General features: G+C 43.1%; 1 protein-coding gene across 7 annotated transcripts in view; it reads left to right on the forward strand.

The window, feature by feature from the left end:
* The window catches only part of SYNE2 (spectrin repeat containing nuclear envelope protein 2), a 304665-nt gene that overhangs the window by 209372 nt on the left and 76608 nt on the right, over nt 1-18685 (forward strand). For all 7 annotated transcript variants that reach the window (XM_075926397.2, XM_075926393.2, XM_075926394.2 and 4 more), the window contains 9 exons: nt 451-597; nt 1906-2082; nt 3557-3712; nt 5987-6139; nt 10594-10764; nt 11478-11611; nt 12034-12238; nt 16311-16490; nt 18261-18389. In XM_075926397.2, coding sequence (XP_075782512.2) covers nt 451-597; nt 1906-2082; nt 3557-3712; nt 5987-6139; nt 10594-10764; nt 11478-11611; nt 12034-12238; nt 16311-16490; nt 18261-18389 — 1452 coding nt within the window. The remainder of the gene's footprint in view (nt 1-450; nt 598-1905; nt 2083-3556; nt 3713-5986; nt 6140-10593; nt 10765-11477; nt 11612-12033; nt 12239-16310; nt 16491-18260; nt 18390-18685) is intronic.

The following is an 18685-nucleotide window of genomic DNA, read 5'->3' on the forward strand; positions in this document are numbered from 1 at the left end:
TAGAGGCTCATGAACTAAGCTGCCGAGGTCCCAGGTTCAATTCCACCCATAGCCAACTAGGGTCTGCCAACCTTACACAAAGACCGCACTTTTTTCTTTATGGCTCTGTTGCCCATCTGACTTGCTGTTAGACCATCCTCAGAATTGCCCTCAGTCTTAATTATTGCTGTATTGCTACCTAATTTTGCATGTATCAGTGTCATTTTCTGTAAAGGTTAGTTTCAACAGGCAACAGTCATCTTATTCTGGACTTCAGAGACATCCACATTTCTTGTTTTAAATTTGACTTATACCCTAAATTTGAGTATCAGGGTTTACTTGCAAGTTCATGCATAGATAATTACAGTATGAGAGACCTTTTGGGGATAAAGTTGTCTTTCTCCTGGAGGGTCTGATGTAATATTTCTAGCAAATTAAGTACAGAAGACTCATTATTTGCTTTATTTGTAGCTTCAGATGGAAAAGCTTCCATCTCGTGAGGCCATCACAGAAATAATGGCATGGCTGAACCATGTGGAACAACAAAGAGAAGAGGAGGCCGCTGTAAATTTGCGAAGTAATGCCTCACAGGTCAAAAACCTTCTTCAGAAATATAAGGTAAATATGAGAGCAGAAGAACAAATCTTCTACAGGCGCTCAGGTATCATCATAATGGATGCAGTGCAACAGGGTAGCTCAAGCCTCTTCTTTCTGAGGCCCTGCAACATGGTAAAAAATGTCCATGGTACACCTATGCCACAGCTTTTTTTCCTGCATGTAAATCAGGGTGTTAGCAAGCAGAGGATTAGCAAGCAGAGCAATTGCCCAGGGCTCCATTTCACAGAGAGCCCCACAAAGCTAAGTTGGTCAGGCTTTGGCTTCTTCCCTGCATGGCAAGGCTTGGAGCCCCAGCCCTCAGCCCTGTCAGTAGGACTTGAGCTCTCTGCCCTGCACCCCATGCTTGGTGGACTCCCTGAAACCTGCTTGAAACCCCACGGGCAGTACAAGAGCCAGAATAAAATGTCCATTCATTCCTTAAGACATCTAAGTACTTAGTTGTTCAGAGCATGGGTGTACTCGTGAAAATTAATCCTGTGGTACCAAGGTGCTTCTTAGCTCTTTCAATTTTTAGAGTCCCCTTCTTGGTTCTTCTTTGACCCTAGTAGGGATGGGAATGGTTAACCAGGAGGGCTTCTGCCCAGCCAGAGAAGCCTCTGGTTGCAGAGGGGGGCTATCCAGCCCACCCAGGCTGGAGTAGCCCCTGTGTCTACCCCCCCCCCCCTTTAATTGGTTAAACGGTTAAACATTATGTTTAACCAGTTAACTAATTAAACAGGATTTTACATCCCTAGTCCCTTAGGTTCATATTCTTGGATCCCTGGATGACAGAATTGACTACCACCTTGTAGATATCTCTTCAGAATTTTCCACCAGGATAAGCCTCCTTTCGGGGGGCAGGGGGGGGGGGAGAGGAGGGACGAGCATTCTGATAGGCACCGAGATATTAAATATCTGTATTACAATATCACTCAGAGGCCCCAGGCAGGATGGTGCTGTTGATATGGTGTCCTTTCACCATTTAAAGAGAATCTGCTTTCGTTTGCCCCGATCTTCCTTCTTTTAAAGGAAAAACATGGTATTTCCTAGAACATATAATTGCAGCTATTGGGCAGAATCGTCGTCTTTGAAAAGATTTATCTGCATGAGTGAGGACAAAGAAACGGACCTATTTTAGCCCATGCTTTGCACCTATTAGCAGAGGACTAAGGCCATTTTGATTTAAACAATGGAGAATGGATCTTTCAGGGAATGCACTGTATTATGGTTCAGAATAACAAGTTTTCTCTGAATACCACATAATTACACCATAAATCATTAGTTCATGGAATTTATGCAATTAAAACTTCCATCTTAACTGTTTTTCAGGAATACCTGATGGAGATGAACTTTAAACAGTGGATGGTTGACTTTGTTAACCAGTCACTATTGCAGATAAGCACTTGCGATGTAGAAAGCAAGCGCTATGAAAGGACAGAATTTGCAGAGCATCTTGGTGAGATGAACCTGCAGTGGCACAGGCTCCAAGGGTCCCTGAACAGAAAGGTTTGCTATTCCATGGTTTCATATCTTTTTTTTTTCCTTCCAATATTGATCACACCTATTATCATCCTTTCTGCTTCTGTGCTTCCTTTCCCCCAAGAATCTCAAAGTATTTTGTTATCATATTCCTCCAGGAAGGGATATAATTAGAAAATTAAGGAAGGAAGAATGTAGATGAATATTACTGGGGGAGATCTGTTGCGCTGAAGGGAAGCCATAGTGACCCCAAAGCTTGAGACATTCAACACTGGAAAATAATAAACAATATATGGTAAAGAATAGTTCTGCACTAGCAAGTAAGATGGCCAAGACCCACTCAGAAGCCACAGGGACCATGATAATGTTTAAAAAGAGGCCAATCCCTCTGCACTTTATGGAACACAATTGAAAAGGGGGTAGATTTTAAAATATTCTGTCACCCACCTGTTTCCATTTAACATAATGATATGGGGACTGCTAAAAGGATCAGTTGGCATACGGTTATCAGTATCGCCAGTCACACGCTCACTGGTTATCATAGAACACTAGAACTGGAAAGGACCTCGAGAGGTCATCGAGTCCAGTCCCCTGCCCTCATGCAGGACCCAGTACTCTCTAGATCTTCCCTGATAGATGTCTATCTAACCTGCTCTTATGAAGAACTGTGGGCTAGTGAATGAGCCGTAGGCCTGGGAATCAGGAGCCCTGGGTTTTGTTCACAGCTGTGTAGTCAGGAACAGGTCACTTTAACTTCTCTGTGGCCCCTCTTGAAAATAGGAATGATGGAACACACTTTGCTAATAGCGCAGTGGATGAAAACCACTCTCATGATGCATATCAAGATGCATATCACTATTACTTATTTTATTGCATATGGATTGTATGTTATGGACAATGCATATAAGTAGATGCATCAGTGTTATTTCATCCTGGTGCAACTAGAAATAATCTGTGGAACAGGCTCAGAGTTGCAAGGCAGCATTGCCTGGTGAATAAAACACTGGGCCTGGCTCATGTTCTCAACTCTACTACCAGTCCTGCTGAGTCACTGTGGACACAACACGTCCCCTCTCTGTGACTCAGTTTCCCCCTCAGTAAAATGGGGGTAATGACCCAGAGCTGCTTTGTACAGCACTTTGAGTTCTTCTGATGAAAAAACTCTACAAAAGAGCTAGATGGTGTTATTTCGTGAGAGAATATGTGGGCATAGAGAAATTATGATGTGAGGTATAGAAACAAATAGGGAAAGAGCTATTACTGTGATTGGGCATTTGGAGAATTTCCTGAATCCTACCCCTTTAAGCATGACATTGTTAGAATAGACGCTGCCAACTGTTAGTATGTTGGATAAATCTGTTTATTATCTTCAGCTATGGTATGCTGGGAGACACTACTCTGTTTGAGTCCTACAAAGGACTCCAAGCAAAACAAGAGTTTAAATCTGTGAAACACTTTCAAGCTTTATCAAAATGAAATCTCTTTATCCTGTACTTTTTAGATACAAGATTTGGAACATACTTTGGAAATTGTCACTGAAAATGAAAACAAAGTACAAACTCTGAGCAGCTGGCTGAAAGCTCAAGGCGAAAGGCTGAAATCTTTGGAAAAGCCAGCGAGTCTGATCTCAGTACAGACCACGCTGGAAGACTGTAAGGTAAAAGATGTTCTTTGCATTGCATGCGTTGCATGCATTACATGCAATACTTTGCTAGGTCAGTGCAACAAAAGCCACATCATTTTTTTAAATTTTAAATTGAAGGAACTTACCATATGCCTGGACATATAGTACAGAATATCACTTTAATGAAAATACAAAATGCAAACTTTAAGAAAGAGAAAAGGGGTCAGATACTCAGCTGTTGCAAATTGACATGCATGAATTATGGTGCCAGAAAATCTGGAATGATGCAGATGTGAAATTTCATAGTTGCATTTTGTACTTTTATCTTGAGAATTTTCTGCAACATTAAGACTATTTTTAATATTTTCACTACCTTATTTTGGATTTCTTTTAATGGAAAATGTTTCATTTTCTTTCAGTTCAACACATTGCTAGAAAGACTTATCAATTTGATTAGTATGAAACGTTCTTTGATAATACTTTGGCTAGGAAGAATAGTAACTCAGTGGTAACTTGCATACTTCTGCTTTAGCATAATATTTCCTCTCTGTCAAACAGAGCATTTTATTTTTTTCTACTTAGTTCTCTTGGCCATCTTTGACTTATGGATGCATGAGAAGTCATTCTATTATTGATGCCGTGATGCTTGCTTCACCACATCATAGTGAAGGCAGTCCTGCTGCTTCAATCCTAAGGATATTTTAGGGATTTTTCAATGGGGGGCAGCTCCATCAAAATCAGGATAGTTGACAATCATCTGCCAGCTGGTCCTCAATTACTCTGGAAATATTCAGCATCCATTCAATTCAGTGTTACCACTCTGTTTACTTCTATGAAATGTTTTTGTTTTATTACCATGGTAACTTGTATCTCTCCCATATTATGCTGCTGTTATTCCCTGCAGTGCTAATGCAGAGTTACTCATCTATCTACAATGAAGTGTATGGATATGAGAATGTTCCAGCTAGTTAGTAAGCTACTTTGGTATCTCTAAAGTACCATATCTAATCACAGCAAAATAAGATGCTAAGCTTCAAGCTATTAAAATACTTAATTACGATTTTATTTATTTCATTAAAAATTAAATGGATTTTGAACACATTCAAAACACATTCACATTGGACATTTGTGAATCATTATCAGAAAACGTGTGGACTTAAAGCGAAAACTTTTAGTGAAAGGAATCAGCCCATTTGCATATCTAAAACATGCTCATGTACTGCAGTGGGGCTTGACTGTCCTGCATAAATAAGGACCCCACATTCAATCCCTTTAATCACGTTGGGGAGTGGAGATGTACAAAGTCGTTTACAAAATGTAACTATGTAACCACTAAAAATCCCAGCGGTTACACGGTTACATGTGCTGGGGACTCTGCAGTATAAAGCTTAAATAAAAGTGTAGATAGGCTTTATACTGCCGAACCCACAGCAAAGCCTCCCTGAGAGCAGGGCCAGCAAGAGCTGCCAGCCCCATTTTCCGGGAGGCTTCCTTGGAGGCTCTGCCTGCGGCAGGAGGTGGGAGTGGGTTGGGCCTGACACAGACACGGGCTGCTTTGGCCCGGTGGGGCTGGAGCAGCCCCCTGCTCAGGGCAGACAGGGAGCTGCTCCAGCCCCTACTGATTAACTGGTTAACCATTTACATCCCTGTTGGGGTGCAGTTCTTCTCACAAGTAGTCCCACTGACTTCATCAAGACTGCTTCCAAATTCCAGGCCAGATCATTGGTCTGGCCAGGCTGTGCTGAAGGCAGGCTATGAAGGCTGAAGGGAAAGGTGGCTTAAAGATTCCCCAATCCTAGGGTCAGCCAGGGCTTATGTCAGCCCTGGTGTAAGTTAAAAGCAATCTCAAGACTTCTCTAACTTATGTCAGCTGAAAAATGACTTCCTAGTACCTGTTAGGAAGCCAGAGATCCACTCTGTGCAAGGTGCTCCTACCTTTGGTGCATCCATATGCTGAAGAGGGTAGGAAGGCTGAGAAACTTGAGCTGCCCTGCTTGAAAAGCTTTCTGGCCCCTTTCCCTGGAGTGGGGCAAAGGAGCGCACATGCTGGGGAAGGATCTGACTCTCAGTTCCAAATGCAGTGTGTTGTATTCCATGTCAAGGCCAAATGCAGTGTCTTGTGTGACTGCAAATTCACAAAACAATTGTTCCACTTTCCTGGGGCAAGCTTATTTCTGCTGGAACACAATTTGCTGTAAATTTCCGATGGTTAGAAAGATTTCATGGGATTGATTTTAAAGAAGAATCATTTGTCTTTACTTTTGTACTGTCGTGCAAATAAAGATTTTTATCTTTTGTCTCTTTTAGGAGCTAGAAAATCAACTTACAATTAAATCCAAAGCTATTGATCAGTTAAAGCAGAACTACATGCCTTTGGAAAATGGTGCAGAACAAACCTCAGAAGATACAGTTGTCAGAATGGATAAGCTGCTTGAAATGAGGAATGGTATCATCAGTCAGGTAGAGAATTTTGCATGTACACTTCTCCCCAGGATTCAACCTTAGCCACAGTATTCCTAATCCTTTCTGGTCATTTCCAGTTTTACTGAGCTGTTCATTGGCAGATCCATAGTTAAGGCTGCAATAGATGCCTCATTCTGCCTCTTTTTTCTCCCCTATAATTTTGGTAAGAAATTTCCTTTTGGCCATAAAACTATGGTGGTTTAGTCTCATGCCAAAGTAGAGCCTGTATGCCAAGTTTGAGAGAAAGTAATCAAGCTGCTTTGGAGTCAAATATAAAATTTACCCCCTTTGCAATTTTTTTAATATCTACATTTTTATGGTAGCTTAATGGATTTGGTTGAATACAAAAATCTCAAACTTATTTCAATTGGTCCCTCACTATTCCTTTGTGTCCCATTCCCAGTGAATCCTTTTCCATCATCACAGGACTGTGTTTTCTCTTCTCCGCTCCCATATTTCTTTTTAATCTAGTCAGATCCCCTATCATGCCCAGTTGCTCTACTGATGCTCTTGTGGATTCCCTTTCCCTCCTCAATGACTCTCTATAGGGTATGTCTACACTACCACCCTAGTTCGAACTAGGGTGGTTAATGTAGGCAGCCGAAGTTGCAAATGAAGCCCGGGATTTAAATTTCCCAGGCTTCATTTGCATCTTGCCGGGCGCCGCCATTTTTAAAGCCCCGCTAGTTCGGACTCCGTGCCCGTGGCTACACGCGGCACGGAGTAGGTAGTTCGGATTAGGCTTCCTATTCCGAACTACCGGTATACATCGTTCCACGAGAAGTAACGGTAGTTCGGAATAGGAAGCCTAATCCGAACTACCTACTCCGTGCCGCGTGTAGCCGCGAGCACGGAGTCCGAACTAGCGGGGCTTTAAAAATGGCGGCGCCCGGCAAGATGCAAATGAAGCCCGGGAAATTCAAATCCCGGGTTTCATTTGCAACTTCGGTTGCCTACATTAACCACCCTAGTTCGAACTAGGGTGGTAGTGTAGACATACCCTAACTTAGGCCAACTAATCTCAGCAGTGTCTATTGACATGTGTATGATAAATATGGTTTTATGCTTACAATCAATCATCATATAATAAATGTATAATACTATGGGAAATGCAGAAACCTAAAATTAAGGTTGCCCAATGCTTTCCAGTATGCAACTTTGCTTAACTTAAACTGTTTTGACTGAAATATTCCATATCAGGTGTCTGCTTCAGGCTGACTTTTTTGTTTTCTTTTGTTGTGTTTTCAGAGTCAGATCAGAGAAAATACATTGCATTGTTTATGTTAAAAAACATTTTTCCAGCTGTTTTGTGGAGAAGCTTGAGTAGGTCAATGGTTTGGAGCAGGGATTTCCAATTTAGTAATGGGAGGTTGCTCTGGTGCCAGAGAAATGCCTTTTTTTCGGGGCCAGTAAAAGCTCTAATTTGATCCAGTAACAAGAATTTGAAAAATTTCTATTCACAGGCACTCAGTAGAGATTCACTAGAGTTTAGCAGTCAAATTCTGACTTTTTCATCTGTACTGAGCATGCTCCTGCCAAGAGCTACAGGGGCTGAGCAGAGCTTTCTGTGGAATTGCTAAACCAAGCTGCTGTGAGCAGCCTGAATGTTGACGTTTCCTAATGTTTAACTACTTAACTTTGCAACTCTGATGTTCTTTAATGTAGTTTTTTGTACATAACATGCAGTAGAACTGTGGTGAGCAGTCAGAGTTCTCTTCTGGTGGGCGTGAGACAATTTGTTTACATTGAACTAGGGATGTAAAATCCCATTTATTTGGTTTTCACACAAGGTTTAAGTGGTTAACCAATTAAAGGAAGCAAGTGGTGGCAGCTCCATCCCAGATGGGCTGGTACCCTTATCCCGCCACTCTCCCCACACCTGCTAGATGCTTGTGCCAAGCCCGCTGCTAACGGGGGCTGGTCTGGCCAGGCTAGAGTGCATTCCCACCCACCAATGGCCGGCCCCATGGTGCTGGAGCAGCTCCCTGCCCATGATGGGTAGAGAGGTGCTCCAGCACCCACCAGTTAACTAGTCACATCCCTACATGGAATGTTCACAGGCACAGCCTCCTGCAGCTCCCACTGGCCATGATTGGTTGGCCTGCCGCTTCTTGCAGCTCCCGTTGGCCAGGAGAGTGGGAGCTTTATGGGGAGGGGGGTTATGCTTGTGGACACTCAACCTAAACAGACTATCTTGTGGCCCATCAGTGATAACCCTAATGGGCCCCAGGTTGCCCACAACTACAGTAGCACCTTCAGAGTTATGAACAGTTCAGGAGGGGAGCTTGTTCCTAGCTCTGAAATGTTTGTAAGTCTGAACTAAAGTGACGTGGTGGTTCTTTCCAGAGTTTACAACTGAACATTGACTTAGAACAGCTTTGACATTATACTGTGAGGAAGAGAAGAGCTGCTTTCCCTTTACTTTTTCAATAGTTTATGTTTAACACCTTGGTCTCTACTCTTGCTCCATTGCATACTTCCAGTTCCAAGTGAGGGGTGTAGTGGAGTGATCGGTTTGTAATTCTAATGTTCGTAACTCTGAGGTACTCTTTTATGTACTGGGTTTTTTTTTTTTTGTTCCAGTGGGCTGGTCTAATTAGGGGCTTGACTATGACGTCATGGTCCTCAGCAAGGGGTGGTGCACTAATTGCACCACTGCCAGTATAATCTCCGGAAGGACTATGACTCCAACACTGCTCTGAGGCACAATTCCTCCCCTATATCCCTTTGCTCCCTGGTGGCAGTAATTTGCTGCTGACCAGTGCCAATAGTAAATTTTATCCCTACCTCTGCACACTGGCTTCAGTACACTAGCAAACAAGAAATGGCATTGAACTAAACTCAACTTATTGCCAGTCTTGAACTATCCTGCCTGATCAGTCCAAATAAGGAGCAAATAGCTGTACTTACTCCTGCACCCCCTAGACTTAAGATACAGGTAGCCTATGGAGCAGGCATAAGGGTAGGGTGGTTTCCTCTAATTTTTTCTGCCCCTGAATAGAATGAATTTTCTTACGTGCCGGAGAAGTGCGACACATCACCTTCATATTGGTGCACATAACAAAATTCATGTGACGGAATTGGGGCCAAAGGGTTCTGAGTGTGGGAGGCAGCTCAAGCCTGGGGCAAAGAGTTGGGAAGCGAGGCTTTGCAATGGGGCTGGGCACGAGAGGTTTAGGGTGGAGGGGAGGGCTCCAGGTTTGGGAAAGGGCTCAGGGCTGGAGGTTGGGGTTCAGCAGGGAGTACAAGCTCTGGGCTGAGTGTGTGGGCTTTGGGATGGGGCTTGGAATGAGGACTTGGCTGGCAGGAGGGTCCTTTAGCCTGGAGGGGGGTGGGCTCAAGATGAGGCAGGGGGTTGGAGCTCAGCTTATCTGGAGGGTTTCATAATGGGGCCAGCGGGGTGGGGCTGCCTTCTGCTGGCTGCAGCTGCTCCCTGCTGGGGCTTGTTGGGGAGGGGCTCCCCTCCACTGGCCTCAGCAGCTTTAGGGTTTGGGGAGAGGCATCTCTCTCCTCTGCAGCCCTGAGCTTCTATGTGGAGTTGAATAGTTCCTGTGCGAGATTTAATGGGAAGCTGTGCAATTTTGGGTGTATTGTGGTTCCGTTTCCTCCCTAGTCTCTTGTGTAGGTGTGTGGTCTGAGTCAGAATTTAGCCCTACCTTTTGCAAGGTGAGAACCTGTCCCTGTGGGGGTGGAGTTGGGCGGGTGTTATAGAAAAATGAGAACAAGTAACACTGGAATAGGTCTATGGTTTTATTCTTGTGGAAACATGACAAGGACTGGGACAAATGAAAGTCTTCTCTGTCTCAATATGGTAAAACTAACTGTAATAATGAATAGGGGTAGGGAAAAGAGGAAGTTCTGCTACCTCATTCATCTCACAGCACTTGTATATAGTGAGTCCTGGCGTTCTTCCAGCAGTTGTTGTGAAAACAATGTTGAGTGTGGTTCTGTCTCTTCTGCATTGTTATGGCACAGTGGCATATAAGAGAATATAGCTGACTAGAACACTGATATTGTGTTAGACGCTTGAACTACCCTCTCACAATTTCTGTTCAGTTTTGGCTAAATTGGAACTAAATTTCCATCCCAAATTGTCTATTTCCTAAGGAGACTAAGGCTTTCAGGAGCCACAGTACTTTATCTGTTGGCTGGCATGGTGATATTAGCAGCAAATAGTAATAGCTGTGCATTGTTTCTGCACATTTGTACCTAGTGTGGGTTTCTGGTATGGTGGCTGCCAAACCAGTATTGACATGTTATTAGATTAAAATTTGTATTTCCAACTTATCCCTATACTTCATTTGTGAAATTTTTGTGGCATGCATTGAGCTGAAGTACTGAAATCAGCTTTTATTTCAACATTATCTAGGAAATACCTTTATTAATATATTTTGTAAGTAAACCTAAAGAAGGAGCAATCCTTTTTCTCAGCAATGATTATTTGTTTACAGGTGGCACAGTTAAAAACCTCAATGCAGTCAGTATTACAGCAGTGGCTAATTTATGATGAAACTTATGAAGAAGTTAACTTGATGATAATGAGTTCTTTGTATTGCCTACAACAATGTAAACCTCCTGTAATATCATTGGAAGCTTTGAAACACCAAGTGAAGATTCTCCAGGTAAATCTACCAAAAACAAATAGATGGATTAGGGCAAACTTGGGAAAAGGTTAATGAAAAATACGTTTCCCCTCAGAAAACTATTTCTTTAGAGCATCACGTTGGATCTAACCCAATGACTATGGGAGTCAGTGGCATTTGTTTTCCCTGCAGAGACTAGTTATTGGTATTTAACATTTCTTGTATTATTTCTGACCTAAAATAAGAATTTCAAAATACTTATTTCTGGTTGTCTGGTTGGGCTGGGAACAAGTAACACCAAAGGAAAAATGAATTCCAATTTAAAGTGAATAGTGTGAACTAAATAAGTGAAACTTCTTTTTAAGTCAGATGATATTTTTGTACTGATATTTAATTCAGAATTTCAAATTGGTTATTTGTCCATATTTGCCAGTCAAAGGCCTAATTCTTCAACATTTTCTGGCTTTAAGTGGTACCTTTTCACAAGAAGAGTCCCATTCAACCAGTATATGTGTGAAGAGAGGCTTTTGAAAACGTATGCATTACAGGATTTGACCACAAGTTATTCTTTAATGTGTAGTAGAGCAAGTTTGTTACATTTTTATTTCTTTCACAAACCTTTTCTTTCCCATAAACATGGTTACAATATCATTACTATACATCTGCTAGTCTCTAAAGAAAACTACATTTTAGCTCCATGAACATGGCTGATTCATCTTCACATTTAATTGTTGTGTCTAATTTTTTCACAGTCTATTCAAGACAAAGCAGAGGGGAATGAAGAAAGCTGGGCCAAGTTCCAGGCTTCTGCTGCTAACCTCAAGAAATGCTGCTGTTCCTCATTTGCAGAGATTATTGATCATAAATGCAAGGAGGCACATACAAGGTACACCTAAGGAAAGACACAAAATAGACGTTAGTAATAAACGCCCCCAGTTCTCCAAGGAACATGAGCATAACTTTTAGACATGTGAATATTTTTTTATTGACTTCATTGTGAATACTTAGTTGTGAATGAATATATATATATATATATATATATATATCTTGGTGAACATTTTAGTGTATTGCATTATTGTGGGTCTGTGTGGTAGATGAAAAAACAAACCGAAAAAGCAGCAACACAGTAAACATGCAATATATTATGGACATTTCACATGGCAAGACTAATGACAGATGCCCTGGTATAAATCCAGAGAAATTCCATAGACAGTCTTCGAAAGAGATCAGATTCTGGTCTGTGCACCACTTCAAGTGTAAGGGCAAACCCTGAGTCAGTAATCTGTGTTATGTTCTTACATATTGCAGGTGGACTCTGGCAAATGAAGAAGTCAATGATGAGCTACAGGCAACACAGGCTTTGTTACAGCTTTGGGAGCATTATGATGGGTTACACAGCCAGGCAGTTTTGAGGTTAGAACAACATGAAGAGCAGTGTCACCTACTCTTGGGAGCTCACTTACCTGAAGACAACATGGCCGAAGTCCTGAAACAGAAGATACAGGATGTGAAGGTACGTAAAAGAATAAGCTGGCTGTATTTAAAACTCCTGACAATGGGAACCCAGGCTGCGCTTCTGTTTTATAATCCATCCAATGGTATTTTCTTGAACTACATTGGGCCAGGTGCTCGTCCAGGCCGAACACCGGATGCAAAGAAGAAAAGGGGACAGTGACCTGACTTCATCTCTTGCGGTCTCCAATTTTGTGGACAGCCATGAGCAGGGTAGCCCCAGCATAAGTTAAAGCAGCAGTAAGGCTTCTTTGAATTATACTTTTTGCAGGGAACACCACGAAGGAGCAGTTTGCTCTCGATATGTCTCTTATGCCAGAGGTGGGATGCCAGGAGCAACTGGGGTAGACCCAGCTACTCTTGCTTAATCCCCTCCAGTGATTCCCAAACATAAGAGGCATCCCTGGCTGACAGCTTGTACGAGATTTCTGTCCCCTTGCAGTGGCAATAGAGTACAAAGGTAACCCAGGGAACCTGAGAATCTGATTATCATTTTAAGTGTGTTAACTGAAGGAAGATCTGAGTTCATTAGATCCTTCTAAAATATTTCTGATTTTGGTATCTGTGACCTGGAACTGACATCAGAGTACATTTGACTTTCTCAGATATCAAAGCTGGCATCAAGTTCTAACTTCAGCCTTTTGACTTCATACTGGCTTTATCAAGCAGATACAGAAATAAAATAATCATCCTTCTTGTAGGACAGAACAAACCACTTCATATGTTTGCTCAATTAAATATGCTACACCATGGTGGGGGGATTTAGATTGTTCCTTCTCTGTCAGAAATAATGTCAGCAACAAATTCTGATTGCTTAATGATAGAAACACTTTCGCTGTCTTCTAATATGGCAGAGACCATGGGACATGAATCTGAGTGTCTCAATAAAAGTACATCTAGAAAAGAAAAGACCAGAACAGATTTTGTCTGATGGTGGGTAGCTATTAAATATCTTTGGTGTTACAGATCCTTTTCCAATATCTGTAAAGAAGTGCCATGTAATTAACTCCATATGGTGAGAGTAATAGACTAGAAGGACAGCGGTGAGGTATTAATCTCTGTTTGGGGCTTTAGTTAAAAATCAGTGTGTCTTCACATGTATTACTAATCTCTCCAGTCTTTTTGCTACTACAGGCAGTCCCCGGGTTACGTACAAGATAGGGACTGTAGGTTTGTTCTTAAGTTGAATCTGTATGTAAGTCGGAACTGGCGTCCAGATTCAGCCGCTGCTGAAACTGACTGCCAGTTCTGACTTACATACAGAATCAACTTAAGAACCCCAGGCGTCCCCAAGTCAGCTGCTGCTGAAACTGATCAGCAGCTGATTCCAGGAAGCCCGGGGCAGAGCAACTCTGCCTCGGGCTTCCTGTAGTCAGCGCTGGTCAGTTTCAGCAGAAGCTGACTTGGGGACGCCTGGGGCAGAGCAGCTGGGGTGCTGCTGGGTTGCTCCAGTAGCGCCGCTCCTCGGTGCTACTGGACCAACCCAGCAGCACCCCATCTGCTCTGCCCCAGGCGTCCTGATTCAGCCGCTGCTGAAACTGACCAGCCGCGGCTGAATCAGGACCTGGGGCAGAGCAGCTGGGGTGCTGCTGGGTTGGTCCAGTAGTGCCCAGAGCGGCGCTGCAGGACCAATCGGCAGCGCCCCTGCTGCTCTGCCCCAGGGTCCAAAACAAAAGCCTGGTCTGCTGGGGGGGGCACACTAGCTGCGCCCCCCCCAGCAGACCAGGGACACGGGGAGCAGAGCCGCAGCGGCAGCGGGGTGCCGCACCTCTGAGGCTTTGCTCTGGCAAAGTCTCAGAGGCGCGGGACCCCGCCGCGGCTGCCGCTTCAGTCCCGGTGCCTGTGGTCTGCGGTCCCCAGCAGACCACAGGCACCGGGACTGAAGCGGCAGCAGCGGCGGTTCCCCGCGCTTCTGAGGCTTTGCTCTGGAGACGGTCTCCAGCAGACCAGGGGCACCGGAGCAGCTTACGAACGGGGCTTTCTCACCCCGGAGCTCGCAGGTAGCAATCCGCCACCTCGACCTCCGGGGCGAGAAAGCCCCGTTCGTAAGTGCGGATCCGACATAAGTCGGATCCGCGTAAGTCGGGGACTGCCTGTATTCATTAGGAAAGATTAAAGGTTTATGGAACTTTATCAAAGAGGTGATATGTGATCTACCTGCACTAAAAATACAGATTAAGACTAATGTACTAAATTGGAAATGAAAATTGGTCATGTTGACTTTTTTAAAACAACTGAAGTGTTTATAATGTGATCCATGTCAAAGACACACTCCTTTTACCTTTCAGGGAAGTCTGTCCTTACTGTTATAGTTAATCAGAAGAAACATTTATTTGATCATTGCCCACTGAAATGTAGCTTTCAGTGGGGACAAAACCAGGAATTTTCATGTGTAGTGTTAAGTGAATTTGGCAGAGAATTACACATTCTAGGGTGATATTCTGTAACCCCTCTCCAGATAAAAAACAATGACAGGCCACAGGTTGTAGAAAGTCAGCTACTTCTTTCGTTGTTCCTAACATTTAGAACTGAAATTTATAGTATTGTTGCTAGAGGGGAAAAAAACTGCTTAATCAAAATGGTCTAAAGTGCTGGTGTGAACCACACCCACTAGGTGGGTGGGTTACTGCCCCATGTAGTAGCACTTAGACCACTGTGAGAGATAAGAATGAGTGAGCTCCACAGCCTAAGCTGAGAGCCAGCTGGCTTTATAGCTCAAGTTGTAGAGGCTCCTACATTAAGCTCCAGAGGTCCCAAATTTAAATCTGCCGATAGGAGGTTACACTGGCAAAGTTGCTCAGCATAGTGGTTAGCAGGGTATTATCACTGTATAAAGCCATTCTAGAGAGGATGGATATTCCTCTCCATTTTCTTTCTAATCTGCCTCATAATGTTAGTATCTGAGTGCCTGAAATTGTTACCGGGCCACGTTGTCCCACTGAACTTTGATTCTAGATACTAAGGCTGAGAATTTGAAAAGGAGCTGAAGAGAGAGATCATTGGGAGCTGGATGTCTTTAACTCCATTCGGCATATTTAAAAATATCAGCATAAATCTCTGGGGATATGTCTACGCAGCAGCATTATTTCGGAATAACTAATAACTAATGTTATTCCGAAATAAGAGAGAGCATGTCTACATACAAGCCTTTATTTAGAAATAATGTCGAGCTGGAGGACTTCTTACTCTGACTCCTGGTAACGCTTATTTCATGAGGAGCAAGGGAAGTCGAAGGAAGAGTGTTCTTTCCTTCTACTTCCTGCTGTGTAGACAACACCTAAAGCCAAGTGAAGCTATTTCAACTTCAGCCACACAACTGACTAGCTGAAGTTGTGTAGTTTAATTTAACTTTACCCCTGCTGTGTAGACGTATCTTGGGTAACCGGAGGGCCATCCTTCAGTAACATGTATGGTTTCAGCTTACACGGTTCTGTTCATAGACTTTTTATCACCAGATCAAGTTCTGGAGTGCTTGCTCCAGTAAACTCGATGAAAGCCACTCTCATAGTCTATGACTGAACTTGGCTTCCAGTGCAAAACAACAGAAGGGCTGTGTCTAGACTGGCAAGTTTTTCTGCAAAAGCAGCTGCTTTTGTGGAAAAACTTGCCAGCTGTCTACACTGGCCACTTGAATTTCCGCAAGAACACTGACGATCTCATATAAGAAATCAGTGCTTCTTGCGGAAATACTATGCTGCTCCTGTTCAGGCAAAAGTCCTTTTGCGCAAAAGCTTTTGCACAAAAGGGCCAGTGTAGACAGCTCAGATTTGTTTTGCACAAAAAAGCCCCGATCGCAAAAATGGCAATCGGGGCTTTTTTGCGCAAAAGCGTGTCTAGATTGGCACGGACACTTTTCCGCCAAAAGTGCTTTTGCGGAAAAGCATCTGTGCCAATCTAGATGCTCTTTTCCGCAAATGCTTTTAATGGAAAACTTTTCCGTTAAAAGCATTTGCGGAAAAGCATGCCAATCTAGACATAGCCAAGGAGTTTAGTTATAGGAATAAAAGACACAGGACTCAGATGTGATTTCTGGTTTTGGTTTCTCCCCCTCCCCCTCCCCCCTTCCATTTTAGATACTGCAACAAGGCCTTCAGCCCATAAAGGGAAGCTTTCTCCAGGTTTCTGAGTTAACAGACCAGATAGCACAACATGCCAAAGCAGCCACACAAGCAGTTCTCTCCGACAAGGCGCATCCTCTCCAGAGGATATCTTATTTGGAAAAGATGTTGCAGATGAAATCCGATGAATTCAAGGTAGTACTCTGGATAATACATTTTCTCACAATACAGTTTTATTCTTCAACAAAACCGTGTGGTTCCTGGACTGAAATTCAGTTTGAATTAGTACTCAGTGAAATCTGAATGATAGCATCAGCTGAGTTATAAAAGAGAAATAAAGTCCTGGGGAAACAGGTTGGTTATACTATCATCATTGTGCCTGTTATGATGTGTTCCCTCCGTTTCAATTGTTTTCCCCTTCCACACATGCCCTGCTTTGTCACACACTTGTAAGCTAGGCTGCTAATTTGGAGAATGGATGGATCTTAATGTCTTGGTGCATCATCCCAGTCCAGTGTTTTGAAACTCACATTGTTTCCTGAGGGTGATGTCTCTGATTCTCGATACCACATACAGCCTCTTCCCAACTTACAAACTGGTTACAGACCAAGCAATTGGTTGTAATTCAGTTCGTTCGTAAGTCGGACCCCATAGTTACACACGACCACGTTGTTCATGAGCACGGATCACATTTGTAACTCGGGGTCCGCCATTTACGACAGCTTTGGTCGTAACTGTGAGCGGTCGTAAGTCGACCGTTCGCAACTCGGGGACCGGTTGTATAAGCTTTGCTTGTCGTGTAATGTAGTTTTATTTAATTTCTATTTGTGTAGTCATTTTCTCTTATGTAATTTTCTGGTCTTATCACAGATTTTTTTTTTTTTTTTTTTTTTTTTTGTCATTGTCATTCATTCCTTACACAACAGTAATTTCAGAGCTCTCAGAGACTCCTCCTTGGCACAGTTCACTCAACCCAGAATTTGGGGAGGGAAAAGGAGACTCCCCCAGTGACTCTAAACTCCTCCCTCAAAAATCAGTGTCTAAACTCCTGCCTCAAAAAACCCTGTCTGTATTTCTTATGCTCTGACGGCGCCAGATGGGAGTTACTAGAATCCAGATAATGCCCACAAATCTGTCTACAGGAGCAAATGGGATCAAACTCTCCATATAGCTGATAATGGAGCAGCACCATTTTCATGAACTTCCGGCTGTCTGAGTAGCTGTGCCTTGGCTTCGTAATTTCACTCTAAATCATAACATTCCTGGTAGTAAATCTCTGCACAGCATGTCTGCCCTGTTACTCTGAGATGCATGTGGCGCTCTCAGGATTCACAGGGTTGGAGGTTCTACTCCTGACATGTGTGTATGTTGGATTAAATCCTCCTCCTCTTCCTCCTCACTGGAAAAATTGGGAGGAAACTCCATAAGTCAAACCTTGCAGCATTTACCACCTTTTGTTAAGTCTGAGGCAGAGCTGATAAACAAGCCCAAATTTCTCAAGTTCCACACCAGGGTTTTAACCACAAAACCATCTCTCCATCTCTAGCGAGTTATTTCTCACTTTGATGGGGAACAATCGTGTCACTGTACGCAATGAAGTGGTTTTTTTTTCATTTTCACTTTATTATCCTTGTTTTTTCATTATCAAAGAAAATTCTTATGCTGTGGGAAAACAGCCATTAATTTCTAGAACTATAAAACCAATAACAGGAGATCAAGGCAAAATATTTACTCTAAAATGCAAGGACATATTCCAAAGACAAAATCTAGAAAAAGAATATAAATAAGCAAGGTTTAGCAACAGATATAAATATTAACTACAAATACACCAGTTACTCTAATCTAGCAGCTCTTTACATAAAAATACTGTTTACTGTGTATTACTCTTTTGCTCTTATTTAATATATATAGAATCATAATAGATGAATTAAAACTGATTATAATAAAAATAATTTCTCATCTTAGTTCAACCTTTTACAATTGGAGGATTTCAAGAATTGTCTGGACACAGTGGAAGCTCAAATTAAGTCACCTGTAGAAGCTTTGGATCAGCTGCATGCACAAGGAAAAGAAGACGACTCAGAATTGCTCATGGTATGTGCTGGTCCTATGACTAAATCAGGGGTGGGCAAAATAACGTCCATGGGCTGGATGTGACCAGCTAAACGTTTTCCTCTGACCTGCCATGACCCTCCCATTCGGGACCAGAGGCCTAGTGGGGCACCGAGTAGCCTGCCTTCCTACTATAGCCTGAGCCATGCTGATCCTGGAAGCACCACGGCCAAAGGCTGCTGGCAAGCCTGTCTCTGCGCACCCCTTGCGGGGAGGGTGGCAACTGGGTGGTGCTTGCATGCGCACGCAGCACTCCAAGGCTCACTTCCCCTCCTCCC

Source organism: Pelodiscus sinensis, chromosome 5 (assembly GCF_052426305.1).
Source record: "Pelodiscus sinensis isolate ZL-2025 chromosome 5, ASM5242630v1, whole genome shotgun sequence".
In the NCBI taxonomy this organism is placed as follows: Eukaryota; Metazoa; Chordata; order Testudines; family Trionychidae; genus Pelodiscus; species Pelodiscus sinensis.